We start from the raw sequence: 20,581 nt of genomic DNA on the forward strand, positions 1-20,581 counted from the left end.
CCAGGTATAGACAGCTGCAAAGAGAGAGCCGTGTCTTGCAGTGTAATTAGGTAACATTCTCTTAAAACTCTGCACAGGTATGTGCATGCGTACTTTCTTGCAGCTGGTATAGAAGTTTTTACTCTGCCTGTTTAAAACCTGTCAGCAAAGGTTTGAACTGATAAAAGCTTAGTGCTGTTTTCTCTCTTACCAAAGCACCATGCTTCGGCTGCCGGCTGTCCACAGGACCTTAGCTGGCGTCGCCCAGGCCTCCAAAGTGTGTGGTAAGTGTCTCTAGTCTATGTGTGTGTGTGTGTGTGGTGATAAGATTCATGTATGTGTAATTGACTTATGGAAGGGCATGTGCGTATACTTTATTTGCAGCTCTGGAACTGGAATTCTTTCAGTGCTGAATAGCTGTAAGATAAGGAGCGTGGGGTCTGATGAGTTGCATCTAGCAGTAACTGAAAGCTTTTGTTTTCTTTTTCCGTGTCTCTCAGGGCGTACAACTGCAACAGCAGCCAGCAACCAGATAGAAGTGTTTGTGGATGGTCATCCTGTCTTGGTGAACCCAGGAACCACAGTACTTCAGGTGTGGGGAGGGGCATGCTGGGTTTTTCTTGGACTCCTCATCTCACTTCTTGGCAGCATGTTCTAGTCTATATAGCAAAAAAACCCCAAAACAACACAAACAAAACCAAACCACAAAAAAACTCCCCAAAACTTTTACGTTGTTTCTTGCAATTCTTTAGGGATATTTTCACTGGCTGTGATGCAGTTTCATGTCGCAGAAACCCTTTGGGTAGTTCAGTGTTTGAAAAAGAAGCATCTGCTGTGATTGCCCGAAAAAAGGTGCATGCAGCTTGAATCCCATCTGCAAAAATATATGCAATGCAATAGCAGACTGATAAATTCTGGTTAAAATTCTAGCTCTGAACTCTGTGTGACCTGATAGTCTTTCAGAACCTGTTAATTTTGTATCTTATTAAAGCGGTGCCTCAGGTAAATGAGGGATTGTCTCCTTTTGGTTATTAGTTATTATGATTCAGAATGCTGATACTTTGCTGCTTTTATTCTTTGTGATGTAAGAAGAAATGGTACCTGGGTCTCCCAGCTCATACTCAGCATCATTGCTTTTCAGGCCAAAATTTCAACTAGATCTTTTTCCAGTCTGACTTCTTTTAAAGAAGCCATTAAATAGGGATGTAGTTTAGTGAGTTAGAACATTAAAGTACCTAGTGTTTATTTCAAAATATTTCCCTCATTTTTTGGATACAATTTACTAGTTTATTTAGGCATTAGAATGCCCCCAGCAGGAGTCCAGTGTAAAATTTTCTTAAATGCTATTTTTTATTAGCTTTTTAGTTTTGCTTAGACATGAGAATTTTTTGTAGATATCATCAGAAAAATTATATTGTTAGGTTTTGGGGTTTTTTTTTATTGAGTTCAGTGGCAGGCATATATAGTGTTACAGTGTTATGTCACCTGTGGGGATTTTACCCAGGAAAAGCTGTCTTTATCTGTTCTCTGGAAATCTGTTGCCTCTGTCCTATCTCTTCAGAAATGTCATGGAAGAATGTTTTTTTGAGCTTGGGGTTCTACTCAAGTTGAAGATTGACTGTGCTCCAGTACCTTTACAGAGAGAATCCATGTTGTTGAATTAATCAGAAATCATTATGCCCAATGTTATTTCCTTTATATTTTTCAAATTTTTATTTTATGCACTTTTCTTTAAATGGTGCATGCATTCTTTAAAAAGTTATTTGTATTGTTACTGTCCTTATCTATTAATATCTCTATATATCTGTAGAGAATTGTCTCTATTCTTGGAGGAAAGAATGAAAGAGACATCAGTTCTCATTTCCTCAAAGTTACAAATTTTGGAAAAAAATACATTTGTAATTGATAGCCTGACATGTTTCTGCTTGATCACAATTTTTTATTTATGGTGACTTCTTAAGTTGAAAGGTCAAATGCATTATGTTTCTGAGCACTAACACGGTTATTTTTTGAAAAACTGAATAATGTTTTATGAGGTGGAACTGAAAGGTCTAACTAAAATTTAATTTTCATTTGTTTCTTATTCTTTTACAGGCCTGTGAAAAGGCTGGAGTTCAGATACCTCGATTTTGTTACCATGATCGTCTCTCTGTTGCTGGAAACTGTAGGATGTGTCTTGTGGAAATAGAGAAAGCTCCAAAGGTATTGTACGTGTTTGATAAGAATTGCAGTTTTGTGCTGTGCTTAGGGCCTAGTTTAAATCTTGTAAATTATTGTACTATCGTTAGCACACAAATTGCTGTTGTTCCACTGCACAAAGCTGTTTTTTCCCTTCTCACTGGACTGCAGTGATTGCCTATGGATCAAAGTCAGTTCTCAGGTTCTTGTGGATTATCTTGCTCCTGCACATGAGCACTTGATAGCTGTGCATTTTCAGTTGGATATATTAGGTTCTGTAATTCAGTCTTCAACTGCACATTTTCAGCTGATATTACACAAATGGTAAACTTCAGATACTGTGTGAATTCAGCTGTAGGATCAGTGTCTGCAGGTTTGTTCTAGCTAAGTAGAAATTGCAGTTACTTAGTAGTTTGCATTTTAATGCATTGTGTACCTTTTGTGTCTGTTGTAAAATACTTGACTTCAGGATTGAACACTATCTTCAGCAGTATTAAGAAATTTATGCAGATAGTTGAGGCATTCTTTTGGATTGCAGTCTTGGTTTACACTTTTGTATTCATATATACAATTCTTTTGCTCACCTTAGCTTGAATTCCATTATTTGAGCTTTGCATCTCTGGAAATGTTAGTTTTTCACTAAAGATGGAAGTCATGATGGTCTGTCTCATGATGTGATTGAAAAGTAGGAGGGATTTGTTTTCTGAGCAGGAGTTTTTGTTAATCTTGCAGTAATTTTCTGAATAATTTTATTCCAACACTCTTTGTATAGGCTTTGTCCAAATAAATGATGCATACTCTGAACTTCAGTTCTAGAGGTTTTCCAGATCTCCTCTAAATCTCTTTGTTTTGCCTTATATCTGTTACAACAGACTTCTACAACATGTTAAATTAATAGCAGATGCCTATGTAAGAATTTGAGGCAAGGGAGAGGTTGGGGTTTATGTCCACATTGTGAAGAAATACGTTGTTCATGCTTGATTTTTATGATGATTGCAGCCAGTTGCTGCTTGTGCCATGCCAGTTATGAAGGGCTGGAACATACTGACAAACTCTGAGAAGTCCAGGAAAGCAAGGTACCTTTCTTTTAGCTTCCTACAGCTGATTAGTTGTACTATGTGCTAAATGATGTAAAGTTGACATTAACTTTAATTCCTGAACCCAACAGAGAGGGTGTAATGGAGTTCCTGCTGGCAAATCACCCATTGGACTGTCCTATCTGTGATCAGGGTGGAGAATGTGATCTACAGGTACAACATCCAATTAAATTGTGTAGACTTACATGTTAATACTCTTCTGTTAGGTGAAATTGTGCTTTCCAGCAGCCTGGATATGTCTGCTCTCTGTTGTCTATTCTAGGATCAATCGATGATGTTTGGCAGTGATAGGAGTAGATTTAGAGAGGGAAAACGTGCTGTGGAGGACAAGAACATTGGGCCTTTAGTCAAAACAATCATGACTCGGTGTATACAGTGCACTCGATGTATCAGGTAATGTCCTTTGTTTTTCCCTGGAGAGAGTACTGAGCAGGCATATTTATACGAGTTTGTCACTTGTGAAAGAAACACCATGAGGGGCAGTCTCATATATATATATATATTATTTATTTATTTATTTATTAAATTTCTTTTCTGACGATGCTTAAGAATTTTATTTCTGGTAGGGACTGATAGCTGGTTTCCCAGAGCTGCCAGAGAGCTGTCATACAGGAAATAGATAGACATGGCCAAAACATGAAAGTGAAATCAGAATTCTGCAGGGCAAACTGGTCCCATTGTGTTAGTGCCAGAATGGATTTTAAAACATTCAGTGACTCCCTCAGCCACAGTTGCAAGATTTATTTGTTTTGACAGCCTCTGGTAGCTATATTTATGTTCTTCTGGAGTTCTGCGATCCAGTACCAGCTAACTTGAGCCAGATGGAAAAGAATACAATGTACCCGCCTATGTCTAGAAAGAGCTTGTTAGGACTAATCTTGGATTCAGACTATGAAATTCAATGGGCACTGAACAGCTGTTTTTTTATTTAACTCCACGTAGTTTCTGTAGTCCCATCTGAATGAAATCCTGCAGATGTATAGTCCTGCATGTGATAGCACTGACTAATGAATGTAATCAGTTGTTTTCTTCATTCAGGTGTATGAACTAAAGCTAATGTTTTATTGTAAGAAAATGAGATAAGGGTTGAAAAATATACTATGTTGCTGTTGTATATTCAAGATTTGTCTTTCATTCTTTTTGCATCTACTAGGTTTGCTAGTGAGGTTGCAGGGGTAGATGACTTGGGAACAACCGGAAGAGGAAACGATATGCAAGTTGGTACTTACGTTGAAAAAATGTTCATGTCTGAGTTATCAGGAAATATTATTGACATCTGCCCAGTTGGTGCTCTTACCTCCAAGCCATATGCCTTCACTGCACGCCCATGGGAGACAAGGTATGTATCTTAACTTGTGCTGAAGCTGCAGCTTTCTCTGTTTCTGTCATGCACTTTATCTTAGAATACTAATCTATGATACTGAGGGTTTTTTCTGATTTTTATTTTCTGTGGTTTTGTTGTAGACTTTTCCATAGACTGGATCTAGCACAAATTCTGCTATTTACTCACAGCTCATTCAAGAAAATAAAAATATCATAGTTTATAGACTATTCTTCCCTTATTTTTACCCTAAAATGTTTTGGATTTTTAGGTTGTGCCAATTGCTCAGTAAAGAAATGCATATAAAGGAAAATTCAAATTCATTAACTCAGTAATTGTTGAGGATATTATTTAAAATATCTTGCGAAACTAAGCTCTTACATGTGTATCTAAAGCTAAAGCTACAGCACTTCCATTTTTGTTGTTGTTTGCAGTCTGTTGCTGCTCGTATAGAGAAAACTGCAAACAGTTTATTTGTTCTTCTACACAGGAAGGTAGAGTCAATTGATGTTCTTGATGCAGTTGGAAGCAACATTGTAGTAAGCACAAGAACTGGAGAAGTGATGAGAATTTTGCCAAGGCTGCATGAAGATATCAACGAGGAATGGATATCTGACAAAACAAGGTGTGTGAGAGGTGTTTGTACCCACCTGTGTGTTTATGCATGCAGTAAAGGCAAACTTCCCAGAACCACAGATGGGGACAGTAGCACTGACTTCTGGATTGCACTGTTAATATTGTAAAGCTATCATGAAGAAAAATTGGTAAAACATGTTTTTAATACTCTAACTGAAGTTACTTGAGTTTTCTAATGTTTTAATTTTTGTCACTTTTTTTACAATAACTTTTTTATTTGTATCAGATTTTTTTGCTTGTTTTTGAGAAGTAAAACTTTCAGGGGAAATACTTGTGTTTCTCTTTTCTAATTGTTGCAAGCTGTTAGAAAACTCAGAAAATATTATCTTTTGTCTTTGCCCTTTAATAATATTAGTGGTGTTCACTTAGGTTTGCTTATGATGGTCTGAAGCGTCAGAGACTTACTCAGCCAATGATAAAAAATGAGAAAGGACTATTTGTTTATGCCTCATGGGAGGATGTATTAACTCGTGTTGCTGGTGTGGTAAGAAAAACTTTCAATATATGTAGCGTAAAATTAATTTCTAAAGCTGGACATATTACAATGATCAATATGCAAACAGTTATATAGAAAAGGGCTTTTTTTCTTTAAGGTTAGAGGGGAGCATTTGACTTGTAAGCCATTGTATTTCCCCATAAATTTATTCTTTTGAATATTATTTCCTGTTTCATGGATTAGACCATCTGAAGAACTTTGTCTTATCATGATTTCATTTGGGGCACTGGGAGAGAAATTACTTTCATTTAAATAGGAAGCTAAACTGTTCCTTCAGAAATTTAGGAGGAAGCAACTTTACTGAATTACTCTGATCTATCTGAAGACTTCTTAAAATTTATTTAAACTGTGCTATCACCACTTTTGCCATCAGAGCCATTAATTCTGTATTACTTATATCTGAATTGTGCTTGCCTCAGTGCTTTCTCTATGTGGTGATTGATTCTGCTGCTCAAATGAAGTGCTGCATGACTGCTCTGGATTTTGATTAAAATTTTTTTGTGGGAAGAAGTAGAATTGAATAACTGTAATTGAACTTTCCTCAAGGATGTTTTTGCCCGTGGTACAGTAGCAGAGTTTGTTAGGGAAGCTATTGCTTCTTAGATGATACCTTTGAGTTTAGTTTACTACCTGAGCTTATGTTATGGAACTTTGTATTCTGTCTGCACTGTAGCTTCATGAAAATGAAAATATTCACCAATCTTCCTCTCCTCACCACACCAAATGAGAATTAGCCACATTTGAGCAATAATTCAAGTGGGAGAGACTTGCACAGAATAGAGAGAGCTGTTCTTTCCTTATCATGAGTTCTGAAGGAGCTGGAGTTGTTGCCTTGCATAAGGCAGACACAGTTTGTGCTACTCCAAGCCAGTAGTTGCACTGCTGGCTTTGGCACATCCTAATGTAACAAACACTTACCTGGGCCAAATGGGAATTTATTTAATTGGTTTATTTTGCTTATGTTTATGCTTTCTCTCTCTCCAGCTACAGGCTGTCGAAGGTAAGGAAGCAGCAGCAATTGTAGGAGGACTGGTGGATGCAGAAGCGCTGATAGCTCTGAAAGACTTACTGAACAGAGTAAATTGTGATACTCTCTGCACTGAAGAGGTCTTTCCTACTGCTGGAGCTGGGTAAGAGTTCAGGCAAAGTTTGTCTGTAATTAATATGTTAATAAACTTTCCAGTCTGCAGATCATCTCATGGTAAGATTCTGAAATGGAAAAGGATAGCAATTGCTGATGCATTAGCAGGTTTTATTTGAATTTACAATATTCATTTATGGAGAGTAATTATGGATTGTGAGTTGGTACATAGTCTCTACTACAGCAAGGGTTGCACACTTTATTGTATGGTGAGCCTGCTGCAGTTTAACAGTAGGCTACTGAGATGCTCTGTTGTAAGTTGGATAATTTAGTCTATTTCTGTGTGTGTTGTGAAAAATATAGTACAGTTATGACCCTGTAAACTGTGTAATAGCAGATGAAGTTTGTGAAGGCTGACAGTAATTGTTAATGTAGGAAACACGCACATTGTGATTCCTTCTAACGTTTTGCTGTCTCTGATAATCATGAAAGAGAAAGCTCTTTACTTTTTATTTGGGTTAGTGATTTAGATTGAGAAATCTCTTCTTTCCATTTATTTTCCTCAGATGTAAAAATATTTTGAGCATCTAGAATCTTTACCATATCTTCATTCCTTCCCTTTACTGAATTCTCATCCTCTTTCTTTCTTGCATCCTTTTGTTACAGCACAGATTTACGCTCTAACTACCTGCTTAATACCAAGATTGCTGGAGTGGAGGAGGCAGATGTCCTGCTTCTGGTTGGCACCAATCCACGCTTTGAGGCACCGCTTTTTAATGCTAGAATTCGAAAGAGGTTTGTATCCCTTGGTGGTGTGTAAGCATGCAAATCCATCTGGATTTGATGCCATGCTCAGGAAGTAAGTTGAGAGCGTTCATCCAGGCAGACTCACTGGATTTAGTTCACCTCTTAGTAAGGGAAATGGTGATTTATGTGTAGAAAAAGGAGGTCTCTTCTCCCAATAGTGTATAGCTATGTTTTGTTCATTCTCACTTTGACATTTTACATAAGTTCATAAACTCAGATATTTATTCCTTTGTTACATTACACAGATGCTTCAGATATTCTGTCTTGTGGAAGTTTGTTAAAGCATATTCTTTAAAGAATTATTTTCAGCATCAGTTTGTTGCTTTTTGTATTGATGCTGTAACAAAACAGACTTACTGATTTTAGAAGCAGTAAGACCATAAGCACTGTCAAATTCAGATTTCTTTCCTCCTACAGATGACACTAACTTCAATTCTGAAGTAACTAAGAGTTAAGTCAAGCTAAATAAACTTAGTAGTAGCTGTAGGTGTGGGATTTTCTTGTTTTGTTTGGTTTTGCTTAACACTGGAGAAGATAGTTTAAAGTTGTAGCACCTCATTTTGTGCAACCTTTTTTTTTCCACCGAATTGGCAAAAGTTTGAGGAGAGGAGGGAATTGAGTTACAAACTTTTAATGTAAGGTGTGTTGCTGCACTGGTCCCAGAATATATGCAGAGAAATAGTCCTTCTAAAAAAACCTTTAAGCTTGCTTAATAGTTAGAATAATGCTAAACCGCAAGTTAGCAAAACAATGAATGCCATTTAAATTCCTTTGAAAGAATTTGCATTCTTTTTCAAGTTATTGCTAAAATTATAATTAGTGGCTTTGGTTGAGTAAAATTGTATTTCTTTGATTTTTATAAAATATTTGCTGTGTTTTCAGCTGGCTTCACAATGACTTGCAAGTGGCCCTTGTTGGCTCTCCTGTGAATTTGACCTACACATATGATCATCTAGGAGAGTCCCCACAGATACTCCAGGACATTGCTTCTGGGAAACATGCATTCTCCAAGGTACACACAACTTAAGAGTGTGACTGTTAAATTTCAGATGTATTGAATAATAATCTGAATTCCCCACAGAGATAGATTTGAAGAGAAGTACCGTGTTGTGTATGGGGTTATTTGCTTTTAATCAAATGCAGAGATAAGGTAATGATTAATCATGTGCATTGAGTATGTGTAAACAGTTTAATATATTCAGGTCTGTAAAACTTTGCAGTGCAGGAAACTCTTGGAATATTTCTTGATGTAAAACAGGCTGTTTCAGACTGCTGTTGCCCCTTAAATGTCAGGTTATCAAGAGTGTAGTTCTGTATGGACGGGGTAGCATACTGCTTACAGCAGTTTCTCTTGGCTTTATCTCCAAATGAAACAATGACCACTGCAGAACTGTAGCTTTGCATGGAAGACTTATGTAGAAATTATGTGATTTATTACATTATCTGCACCAAGAATTGTCTTCAGAACCTTGGAATGAATTTCTTGATTCTTTACTTGCACAGGTCCTCGACCAGGCCAAAAAGCCAATGGTGGTGGTAGGCAGTGCAGCACTGCAGCGCAGTGATGGAGCAGCTATCCATGCTGCTGTTTCCACCATTGCACAGAATGCCAGGACTAAGAGCGGTGTTGGTTCTGATTGGAAAGTCATGAACATCCTCCACAGGTTTGCTTTAAAGCTTTTTTGGGAGCCACTTTCATTCATGCTGGGCCTACACAAGTTGCCACAATGTACGTTGTGCAGATTTCTTTGTGGATACGCAAGCAGGTTATCAGGCTAGACCCGGTAGGGAATATAAAAAATAGAAGTACAAGCTAACAGAAGCTTCTTAATAAAAATGGGTTCCTTGACCTAGCACACTTTTTAGGCTCTCCATGAGGTTTTATTAGTCTATTATATTTAAATGTAGAATTTAAATTTTAAATTTAGAGGTATAGATTACAAGAGAGTTTAGTAACATACCACAGTGCTCAGTAGAATGCACAGCAGATCAGTGACACTTGCTAAATGATTTCTTCTTATCTAAGAGAAGAAAAACAAACAAAATGGCAAGAGTATTTGAATAATATGGTTTCTTATAGTATTCCTTTTACTGTGCAGTTTCTGAACTGAACTGTTAATAGAAAAGCTTCAAAGCTTTTAATTTTAGGGCTTTTGATCTTACTCAGTTTATTGGGATATTATTACTTTTAATAGGCAAGCTTCTCTTGGGACAGTCCTTCCCCACTCTCTTTCTAAAGCTCTGTCTGTCAAATTGACAACCTCTGTAAAGCAAAAATTATTTCAGCAAATGTAGTGGTGCTTAGATTCAGCGACTTCTGCCTGGAGGAACAAAGTCCTTCTGCCAAAAGCAGCTTCATTGATGTAAAACTAGTATAGCAAGAGCAGGGCTCGGTCCTCTGAAGGGAACTGGAATATAAAATCCTGCTGTTGAAACTGAAACGTTTAGTACCAAAACACCGATGAGTTAAAGAACTCCCATGATACCTTTTTTACATGTAGTTTGGCAGTCTTTCATATTACTGACTTTCATGCTTTTAGCCCACCATTCTCTCAAGCGTAAAAAGCAACTTAACTTATTGGAACCTGTATGTCTGACTATGTCAGACAAGCATGAATTACATTGAAAGATCTGTGCTTTATAGAGATAATATTTTTTCTTTTAAATATAATTGTAAGTCTGGTGCCTGATTATACAGGATTATGCAAAACTGTTTCTTTGGAAAAGAAAAAGAGTGAAAGAAAGCAAGAATGATTATTTCATTCTTTTAAAAGTATTTTTATGTGTGAATAAACAAATAGTGATGAAATAGTGGTCTTGAGTCTTAGATGATTCAGAGTGGCTGATGGTCTAGTAGCTGATCTTTCATCTTCCCTGTGAGTGCCCTAAATTAAAGGCCTGTTGAGTTACAGTTCATAGCTGAAACGTGAACCTTGATGTTCCAGTTGACAAGTGAGCTGCCTGCCACTAGGCTGGAATGTCTGCCTTTATTTTGCTATCCCATCTTACATAGGTGAGATTCCCTGTGAAAACTTCAAATGGCATCAGTTTGTCAAAATGCAAACCAGCCTGATGTTCTGTCAAATAGTCTGTCAAAATGTTAGGCTACCTTTCTGCTTCATTTTTGTCCTGTTACTGTTAGAGGCCTCTCAGATCCCTCCTAAATATTCAGTCAAGAAAAAGAAGTTAGGTCTGCTGTCATCAGAGAGGGAGAATTCTGAAATAACTTCAAGCTATAATGTGTTTGTTCCTACAGGGTTGCAAGCCAGGTAGCTGCTTTGGATCTGGGTTTCAAACCAGGAGTGGAGGCAATTAGGAAAAATCCTCCCAAAGTATTGTATCTCTTGGGAGCAGATTCAGGTTGTATAACACGTCAGGATTTGCCAAAGGACTGTTTTATCATCTATCAAGGTAATTAGTAGATGTAAGTTAAGAAATGTTGCTGTCTAATAGCTGGAGAGAAAGCCTAAACAGTGGCGTATTCTTACAAACATCTGACCCTTTGATAAATTCCTGCCTTTATTTTCTGCCAGGAAATGGAACTTCCAACACATAACTGAGATACTAGTTACCTATTTCTTAGGTAAAAATGAGAAACTGTTGATGAGCAATAAGGGAATATAGTTTTGTGTTCTGGAGCATAGCTTCAAACCTGGCAGACAAACTGGTGTTCGTTCCCAGCTGCTCTGTCATACCAAAACATGGTCTTACCTTAATTCACTAAGCATCCTTGGTCCAGGAGCCCCCCAAAGCTGAGTGGCTATGGAGACTGAACTGCCGTTTACTAATGCTTGTAGTCCATTCATTCTCCTCAAAGTATTAGGCAAGTCAGCCTAGAAGGCTCTATATTACTGGTTAAGCGAACCTTAGAAGCTCCTTTTTTCTGAGAACACAGAAATTCTATATTGTGTTAGTAAAGCATTTCTTTTTATTTTGACTTACTTATGTCATATGATTGTATGCTATTTCCTCTTTCCATGTATTTAGGACATCATGGGGATGTGGGAGCTCCCATGGCTGATGTTATTCTCCCAGGAGCAGCATATACAGAGAAAGCAGCCACATATGTGAATACTGAGGGTAGGGCCCAGCAGACAAGAGTAGCAGTAACACCTCCTGGGATGGCAAGGGAAGACTGGAGAATTATTAGAGCTGTCTCTGAGGTAATGCTGCTGTTACAAACTGCTTCTAATAAAAGTACACCAAGAGGTTAAGTTCCTTTTATATTGAAAAGTGTTTCCAAAAACGAGGTACATTTTCAGGGAAATACATGACTGTAGTCTTAAGAAGTAATGTTTTGTATGGAATCCTTTGTTAATTCTGTGAGTTAAATCATGTTGTTCCTCTTTTGAGGATAGCACTAATATTATAGCTGCTGTATGCTACTGGAATGCATAATGGGTGAAGCTTTGCAAATTCTGCTGATCTATGTTTTCAGAAGTGTAGATTTTTCCTGATTTTACTTTAGGTATGTTAATGGATTGGTAATCCAAACCACTATATATTAAATCCCTAGACTTGATGGCATTTCTTTCTGTGAATCTCTTAGTTGGCCGGTGTGACCTTGCCTTATGAGAACCTTGATCAAATACGGAAGCGTTTAGAAGAAGTATCTCCTAATCTGGTTCGATATGATGATGTGGAAGAGGCGAACTACTTCAACCAGGCAAATGAATTGTCAAAGGTAAACAAAACGGAAGTATCTGGGCATGATTTAGTACTGTCACGTGGCTTGATGTTTTTTAAAGAAATGGGCCTTCTTCACCTGTAGTACTACAAGCATACTTGGACCTGCATGGAATGCAGAATTCACTAATCAAATGCTTTGGTAACAAGTTCCTATCATAAAGCTGACTTTTTTTTTTTTTTCTTTCCTGCCACAGTTAGTGAAGCAGCAGCTTCTTGCTGATCCTCTTGTTCCACCTCAGCTCACAATAAAAGACTTTTATATGACGGGTATGTATAGTATAGCCTTTCCATTCTGAAATCAGCAATGCACTTTACTTAGCTTCACAGGAAGATTCTTGTGACACATTTAAAGCTTTCCAATAAGATATGTAGGATTCGAGTCTTTTGAAGAAACAAAATTTTCCAGTAAAATGACTTGGAATTTGCATAAAGCACAGACTATTGGACTGTATTTTCAACTAAGCAATTTTCTTTATCCTCTTTGTATGCAGTCCTGTACTAAATCTCTTTTATATTTTGTCTGTGTATAATTTTGAAAATGAAAAGTTACAATACACTAACCTGTTTGGTTTTTGGTTGTTTTTTTCAGATTCAATCAGTAGAGCATCCCAGACAATGGCCAAGTGTGTGAAAGCTGTTGTTGAAGGTGCTCATGCAGTAGAAGAGCCAGCCAGCTGCTAGAGACTAATCAGACTGCTGCCACCTCCATCCAAGTATTTGTTGCAGTTAACCAGTGACTGATAATTTTTTTTCAACATCTGTTTGCTAGGTCATTGTATTTTTCTTTTCTTCATTCACATTATCATCCGTTCAAACAGTCCCATATTATTATAGGACTGTTGTTGTGTCTGAGAGAACATGCAGCACTCAGCTTATGTGCCCAGAGGCAGAGTACATTATGATTGTATACAAATAAATTATAATAACAAACAATCCATTACCCATGTAATTCATACAGCTCACGCTTCTTGCATGAAAAGAACTTAGTAAGCAACTTAGACTCAGAAAATCTTGATTTGCTAGGATCAAGTCTACATGGCAAAAATACTAGATTGTAACCTTCTAGAGTATCCAGGTATCTTAATTTTTGGTGTGAGTGTGAACATGCTATTTTTGTCATGTGCTTTCAGAGCAAATTGTCCCTCTTTTGAGTCAAACATACCTGGTTTATGTTAGTGTTCAGACCTACGAGTGCTCTAGGTCTTTGCACGTTTCTCCATTTCATTTTAGCTGATAAGCTACTCGTGGAGGAAATAAAAATAATTTTGATGTCATGAAAAAGAAAAGCAATTTTCACACAAATTCCTCATACTGAACTGCTTTAAAAATTTAGCAAAAAGACAAAGGCCTTTAGCTACACTAGTTCAAATAGAGAAAAGATGTCAGAATAGTTTCTCTGCGCACTTTATCTTTTTTGTATGGTGGTGGTTTTTTGTTGGGTTTTTTTTTTTTTTTAAGCTTTAGAATGACTTCCGAACAGTGACTCTCTCCTCTTATGTTGACTAATGAAAGTTTTTTAAGAATAGCTTCCTCTTCAACAGGCTACTAAGGTAATAAGGTTTAGAGTAATCCTAGGAATCATACAAATGGGCAAGAGTATCATAAAGCCATCAATTCCAACTTTATTTAAAAAAAAGTTATTTTGCATGAGAAAAAGCTACATTTTTTCAGTGTAGAATAATACTGAGTGCAAGAGAGTGCTGCTGTAGAAGCCTTAGCTTTATAAAATTCCTTTTTTCTTCCATGCTTGCAATTTTTCAGTAACAAGCAAGTAATTTTTTAAAAATTGTTTTCCTTCTGCCCAGGAAGAAAACTCTTCCTGGTTATCCTAGTATAGGCCAGTGTCCTTACACTAGCTGAGTAAGTCTTAAATGTTGGGCATTGTTTGACTCAGCCTGCTATCTTCCAGTTACCAACAGGTCCAGTTCTCTTGGTGGTACAAAATGAAGAGAACTATTCACTTTATTCAGAGATACTGCCATGCATGTTAGAGACATCTAGAAATACTGTAGTCTGTTTTTAATGGGGCAGTTTGCAGGATACCATAGTGTCTATATGCACGTTTGACCTAGTACAGCATAAAGCCTTCATGTTGTCCTTGTGGAATGTTACTTCTTTGGAAGGAAGAGGGGTTTATGGGAAGGATGTAGCAAAAGAAGGATGTGTGTAAGAACATAATGCCAAAAGCAAGGCAGTTGGCTCTTCTCACAGGTTTAAGAGGAAGGAGTGTAGCTGAATCCTATATTCAGTAAAACATTTGGTTCTCAGGTTCCTAGGATAAAAACTTTTTTTTTTCCCCTGAAAATCCATGTTGTACAAACACACAGGAATAATTTCAGCTGTGCAACAAGTCAGTTATCGCTTCTTCACTTCAAAATTTATAAAAGTTCAAAATCTTACGAGAATTTTTTTTTTTCTTAAATGTTACAGCATTATTTAATTCTACACATTACTATTTGGGTTTTTTGTTTTGGTTTTGGTTTGGGGGTTCTTTTGAAAGCTCTGCATCCTTCAGTTAGTGTGTATAGGAGATCCTTATTTCTATTAAAAAAGCGTCCAGCCTTACCTTGACAGACAAAAAGGGTAAGAAGTACCTGTGGTGCTGTCTGTCCTGCTTCTACCCTTTTCCCCACCTAACTAGACATCAAGTACAGAACTTCTCAGCCAAACTTTGTAATAGCAACAAGGCTCTCCACAAATTTGACTGTTGGAAACTAGATAGTAAAGAGAAATCTAAATTAGCATTCTTAACTGAGTTTAGAGCGTAGCCTTTCCCTTATCTCTTCTGTTTGTTCTGGTGGCTGGACAGTCAGTGCAGATATGGACTTTAGCCCAGCTAGTGATAAAAGGATAGTAGGGGTCTGCAAAAGAACGGAGGTGATGTAGCCTGGGTAAAGAAATCTACAGAAACAAAAGCTATTCCTGCAACTTAGTTCTGTGTATTTAAAAAAAAAAAAAAAAAGTTAACAGTGCTGGTTAACTTGCTGATTCTGAAGCTGCAACCTCAGATTAAAGCAGAGTATTATGAGAAGGCAGTGAAGAGCTGGGATGATGGGAGATGAACAAGCTCAGAGTATTGTTCTTGACTGTTAAAAGGAAGGGCTTACGGGCTAGGTGATACATTGCCTGAACGGTCAGTTCTGCTGATGCAGCTGACCTCCAAAGGCATTGTTGGTGGGTGCATTTATCCAGACTCTGTTGGGAGGTGGGCAGGGGGTTTATTGTACTTTATTTTAAAGCCAAGACTAGAACTGAAGATTTAATTCCCCAAATGCTGCCCTAGTACCACCTGGTGGCTAACTGGCAGAATTTCTCACTGGTAGCATCAACAGTTACAGTCCCAGTAACTTTCATCTCACTTCTGTGCACTTCTGCCTGCACAGACAGCACAAGAAAAGTTATGTGTCTGGGAAAGAGATGTCATTAAGTGTCTTCTCGCAGCACAGTGTGAACACGGCTCTTACATGTAAGCAATTAACTGCAAACATGGCTTAGAGTAAACCTTGCATTTATGTAGTCTTCAGCAGAAAGTTGTGGAGAGTGGGAAAGGAAAAGGGTGTGTTAATTCAAGGTAAAACCCTACTAAGCTCTTGCATTTTCAGGACAGTTTAGGCCAGGGTAACACCAGCATTCAGATTAAAGAGAAACAAACTTTGTCAAAATACTGCAGGCAGATTTAAGCATCTAAGTCTAAAGCTGTGATTTTAAAACAAACAAACAAAAATTTTTAAAAGCCCTGTTTAATAGCCACCTTCCTGGAAGCACCAGCATCCCATGGGTACATCCCCATAGTTTCAGAAGGAGACTGCTTTAATTCCTGGGTAATTTAGTGAGCTTCTGCAATAAAAAGAAACCAGGCAATATGGTCCCAAATTAAAAGTCAGGTCAAACTGAGGTAATTCTCTGCAAGACTCTTATCTCAATTAATAGAAATAGTTGTAACTGACTTTTTTTTTTTTTTTAAATGTATTTTGAAGTGTAGCTCAAGGCAGAAAAGGAAGTATCTGTAGCATTTCCCTAGGAAGTAAAAGATTTGGGATCATTGCCTCTTCTGAGGCTGATAGCAGCCACTGTCTTGCAAGCATCTATCCGCTTGGTTGCGGTATGTGCTTCGTATTACTGCTGAAGCTGACAAAAAGCAGCTAAGATTCATGGAGCTGAAGAAAAAGCAGAGCAGCAGCCTGGCTTCAGTCTTAATCCAAAGAGAAAAGGTAACAAAACCTCATCTCTATCCCTGTCCCTACACACCTGCTCCTCAAAAAATACTCCAAAACAAGACAGAGTCTTAATAATAATTTGTTTTGTTGTCCTTTGAATATGCAATTAGATTAAATTACCTTCAGTGATGAAGGATTGAAAAACTGATGCTTTCAAGGCACTGACAGGACATGAACAGAAAAAGTGCTGACAAGTAAACTGATAGAAGAGGACTTAACTACCATCATGGAAAAAAATTAGCAATAAGTAAACAGGGAACTATGGAGACCACTTAAAAGTTAAGGACTTAACTGACAACTGAAGTAAGCTTTTTATTAGGAGTACAAGAGTACATTTTATGAGGTAAGTTCTCCCATGGTTACCTGAGAAGTTGCCTTGCTGAAGAAACAGTTTTTAAATGTCTATTTAAAAAAAAACAAAACAAAACAACTTATTAATTTATTAATAAATATTACTAGATGATTATTTTTTTATTATTCATAAAATGTCAAAGGGCACGGGTACCTCGGGAATGAAACACTGGAGTTTACAGAGAGTCACAAGGAAGACTTTGTTCTGAAATGAATACTGAATCCTTCTCTTGGGGTGGGGGGGGCTTACACAAGTCATGGTCCTCTGTTATGTAAGGTTTTATCTAAAAGACACTGTACAGTAACACATATTAGCTGATGGAGTCACGTCAGCAGTGTGTCCCAAAGCACCCCCAATTCCCCACAGGTGAGCACAACAGGAATGGCACAGAGAGTCATAAGCAACACATAAAACCTTCAAACCCTGTGTGAGCGACTCTAATCAGCAGAGCCTGCTATACTAAATGCTGTTAATAAATGTTTTCCTCTGGCTACCTCCAAACATCCATTCGCTGTGCCTAATGCCAAGAAGCCTACTGAGATTTAGAGGCCTCTTTGTGTAGTAAGACATAATATAATAGCTGACAGAGACATCTTGCTCTGATGCTAATACTGAATTTTGAATATACTTAACTAGTATTTCAAAGAAATAATTTTATTTCTTGTTGTCACTTTCTGTACACCTGTGTCTATGTCTGAAACAGATCAGAGATGAGAACCATGCATCAAAAAGAAACCTACTAAGAGCAAAAAGCTTCACGTATAACAACTTTCAAAATCCCCTGGGATCTCATGATCCTAGACATTAATTAAGCCTCATGCTTTCATGTTAGCTGAACTTCAACTGTTTTTGAGAAATCTTGTCCTGCATGCTTTTCATTTCTGAATTACCCATCACAGGATATTCTGCACCTTTGTTTGAAGCATCTTACACTGGCTACTCTCAGAAGGCTGAGATTGCAGATTTGGTCCAGAGTGGGAATTCTCATCTTTCCCGATTGCAGTGATGACCAAGACCGTGAATGTAAATCAATAACTGAACTAATAGCCAAAAGAAGGACTGATGATAAAGTCTGTAGTTTTTTAATCACTACAATTACAATTAATGAAATATCAATAGACAGAAGTAGATAGTAAAAATACAACAGTATACTTTGAAGTAACTGGGCTTCCCAGTAAAATGAGACTGTATTAGAGCATTCTGCTGGGACAGTTTATTCCATTCATGTGTCTTCTATTTAAAGAAGTCTCCACAGTTGCCTGTCATGTACTCTGGACAGCCTTCCTACAATTAATAATCTTGCTATTTTGTCTTTGCTGAGGTTTAGGAAGACAATACCATTTATTTAATGCTTTAACTTAGTTAAGTTTTAGTTAATTACTATTTTCAGTACAGTTCACTATCAGTTAGTTAAATTATCATGCAGTAGGTAGCATATGTCTGCTCCCAATTGGTTGAATACTTCTACAACTATACTCCTACTGAAATCCACAGCAAAATTCCCATTGCTCCAGTAAGCTCTAATGAAAAGCTCAGGAAAACAAGGCCAGTCATCTGTACTTTGTGTTGCTTTGCTAGTACGTATGACTTTAAGGAAAGCAAATTTACTCTATTCTATATCTGGTTTGGCCTATACTTTCAGCTCTGCTTTTCGCCATGCAGCAATGCACTAAAACATGGGTTTGAAGGAGTTTAGCAGCTGAATTTGTGTCTTTCAAGGACACATATATATATGTATATTCATATTAATATATGTATATTCAAGGAATAATACCAAGACACTGACGTTATAACACTATTTGCTGAAAACCCCAGACTTCGCCACATGCACTGAGTCTAAGTCACGCTCCAGAAATTCCTGTCTGCACTTGGGGTGCATATGACCTTGGGGGAGAGTCAAAGTTCATGATGCAGCCTCCTCCAGTAACTGGTATATAACCTAAAGCATCTATTGCATTACTTTTATTAGACTCACAAAGCTTATTCATTATGTCACCCCACTCTGTTTCACTATTAATACCAGTAAGACACATCAGTGAAGTATTCCTCATTAGCCAGAAAACAGTGATTTAGGGAACATTAATGCTCTTTGACCTCTCTGTGCTCAAGCGTACAATACGTCTACTGGCTGGAGCAGTTGGTCCAGGGATGCAGCTATTTTAAAGCCAAGGCAGACAGACCTATCCTGAAATGAAGAAATGGAATTGCCAGAATACAATTCTCCATGTTGTACAGGGAATGGTTCTTGCTCTGGGTTTACACACCATCCTTGTACAGGAGTCTTGGAGTCCAGTTTGTTCTCCAACATAATTTCAGAGTACTGCTCTACTCTTATCAACATGATGCATCTCTCAACCTAAGAGAAGAGTCTTGTCCATAAAGATAAACAAATATTTTTTTTAATCTTCTTTTAATTCCACATTACTAAAGCTAGCAGACTTTGCTCGTTTAGGGTGTTAGTGTGTAACATTTTGGTTTTGTTTGTACAGATTTTAATTTCTCTGTTGAATGATTACATCACAGTCCATGTAACTAAGATTTAGTTTTAATTTTTCCTCTTTACTTTGTCCTCCTTAAAAAGAATCAATTCTTTTTTGTACAAGACACTAAAAAATATCCCATTTCAGTTTTCTTATTCCAAACCAGATTCAAAATGTTTCTCCTTTCCTTTAGCATTAAGCCTCTGGCTTTGCAATTAACACACATCAAATAGATCTCAAGATGTCACCAAAATGTGTAATGCTACTATGATGCATGTTTAAATTTAGGCATGCAAGTAATCCGATTAAAGGCAGTATCTGCAAAGTCAAGCACATAAGCCAAAGAAAGGGTTTAATATTATTTCTGTGTTCAGGTTCTCAAGCGCTTCCATAGCATTTCTCTAACATGTTGTATCATCTGCATCCCATTTAAAAAAAAAAATACTAAGATATCCCTCAATGTGCTGTACAGATATTCTCAAGAGCACCACAGAAAGACTCAGTACACAGCAGTTGTTCATAGTACATCCCTCTAAAACACTAAAAAAAAAAAAAAAAGGTCTTAATAATGCAATAAAGGGAACTAATTTGAATTATAGTTGAATTGTACTGAACTACCAGATTACAGTTAAAAGTCGCAATTCTCTTGTTTAACATAGGGCTAGATACAAGACATCACAGTGCAGGAACCTGAATTCGGTACTCAGGCAGAAACCTACTGATTTGGTAAGAGTTTTACTCTTGCCAAGTAAGTATTGAGTGATTCTTCAAACATTTCTGAATTATTAATCAGGCCTGCAAACATCTGCAAAACTGTGGTCTGAGAATTTGGTCCTTTTACTTATTTAGAATAAAAGATAAGGAAATATTAGTTTATGCTGTGTTTGTTTAATTTCTGAATCCATTGAGATAATTTATTTGTAATATTTCAAAAGTTAGGGGTTTTTTTAATCATCCCTTATATGACCAACATTTGTAATTCCTGTCATTCCTGTAATGAATTTTAGATATAGAATACAAAAGTATTTTTGTTTAAATATCTTACAAAAAGAATCATTATACTTCATGCTCCAAAGCACACAATAATGACTGGTAAGATTATGAAGTACCCTAATTATCGCATTACTTATACACAAAATACAAAATCTTTGAAAATATGACATAGGAGCAACATTTTTTTTTTTCCTCATATCAGTGCAGAATAATGCATTTAATGGGCTAATAATCTGACACAGAAGAACACCTCCT

General features: G+C 37.1%; 1 protein-coding gene across 2 annotated transcripts; it reads left to right on the forward strand.

The window, feature by feature from the left end:
• The first annotated feature begins 199 nt into the window (after window positions 1-199).
• NDUFS1 (NADH:ubiquinone oxidoreductase core subunit S1) lies at window positions 200-13,231 on the forward strand. Of its 2 annotated transcripts, XM_010176941.1 has the most exons (18): window positions 200-263; window positions 480-571; window positions 2,074-2,181; window positions 3,157-3,233; window positions 3,326-3,407; window positions 3,517-3,647; window positions 4,408-4,593; window positions 5,066-5,200; window positions 5,581-5,695; window positions 6,692-6,837; window positions 7,455-7,583; window positions 8,478-8,607; window positions 9,099-9,259; window positions 10,852-11,006; window positions 11,583-11,758; window positions 12,145-12,279; window positions 12,479-12,551; window positions 12,874-13,231. In XM_010176941.1, exons 1-18 carry the CDS (start codon window positions 200-202, stop codon window positions 12,963-12,965), a joined length of 2,187 nt encoding a protein of 728 aa, XP_010175243.1. In that variant the 3' UTR covers window positions 12,966-13,231. The 2 variants fall into 2 exon arrangements, with proteins under 2 accessions (XP_010175243.1, XP_010175244.1); XM_010176942.1 differs by lacking the exon at window positions 2,074-2,181 and having other exon boundaries at window positions 12,874-13,221.
• The last annotated feature ends 7,350 nt before the right edge of the window (window positions 13,232-20,581 follow it).

This window comes from Antrostomus carolinensis, unplaced genomic scaffold, assembly GCF_000700745.2.
Source record: "Antrostomus carolinensis isolate BGI_N321 unplaced genomic scaffold, ASM70074v2 Scaffold24821, whole genome shotgun sequence".
Taxonomy (NCBI): Eukaryota; Metazoa; Chordata; class Aves; order Caprimulgiformes; family Caprimulgidae; genus Antrostomus; species Antrostomus carolinensis.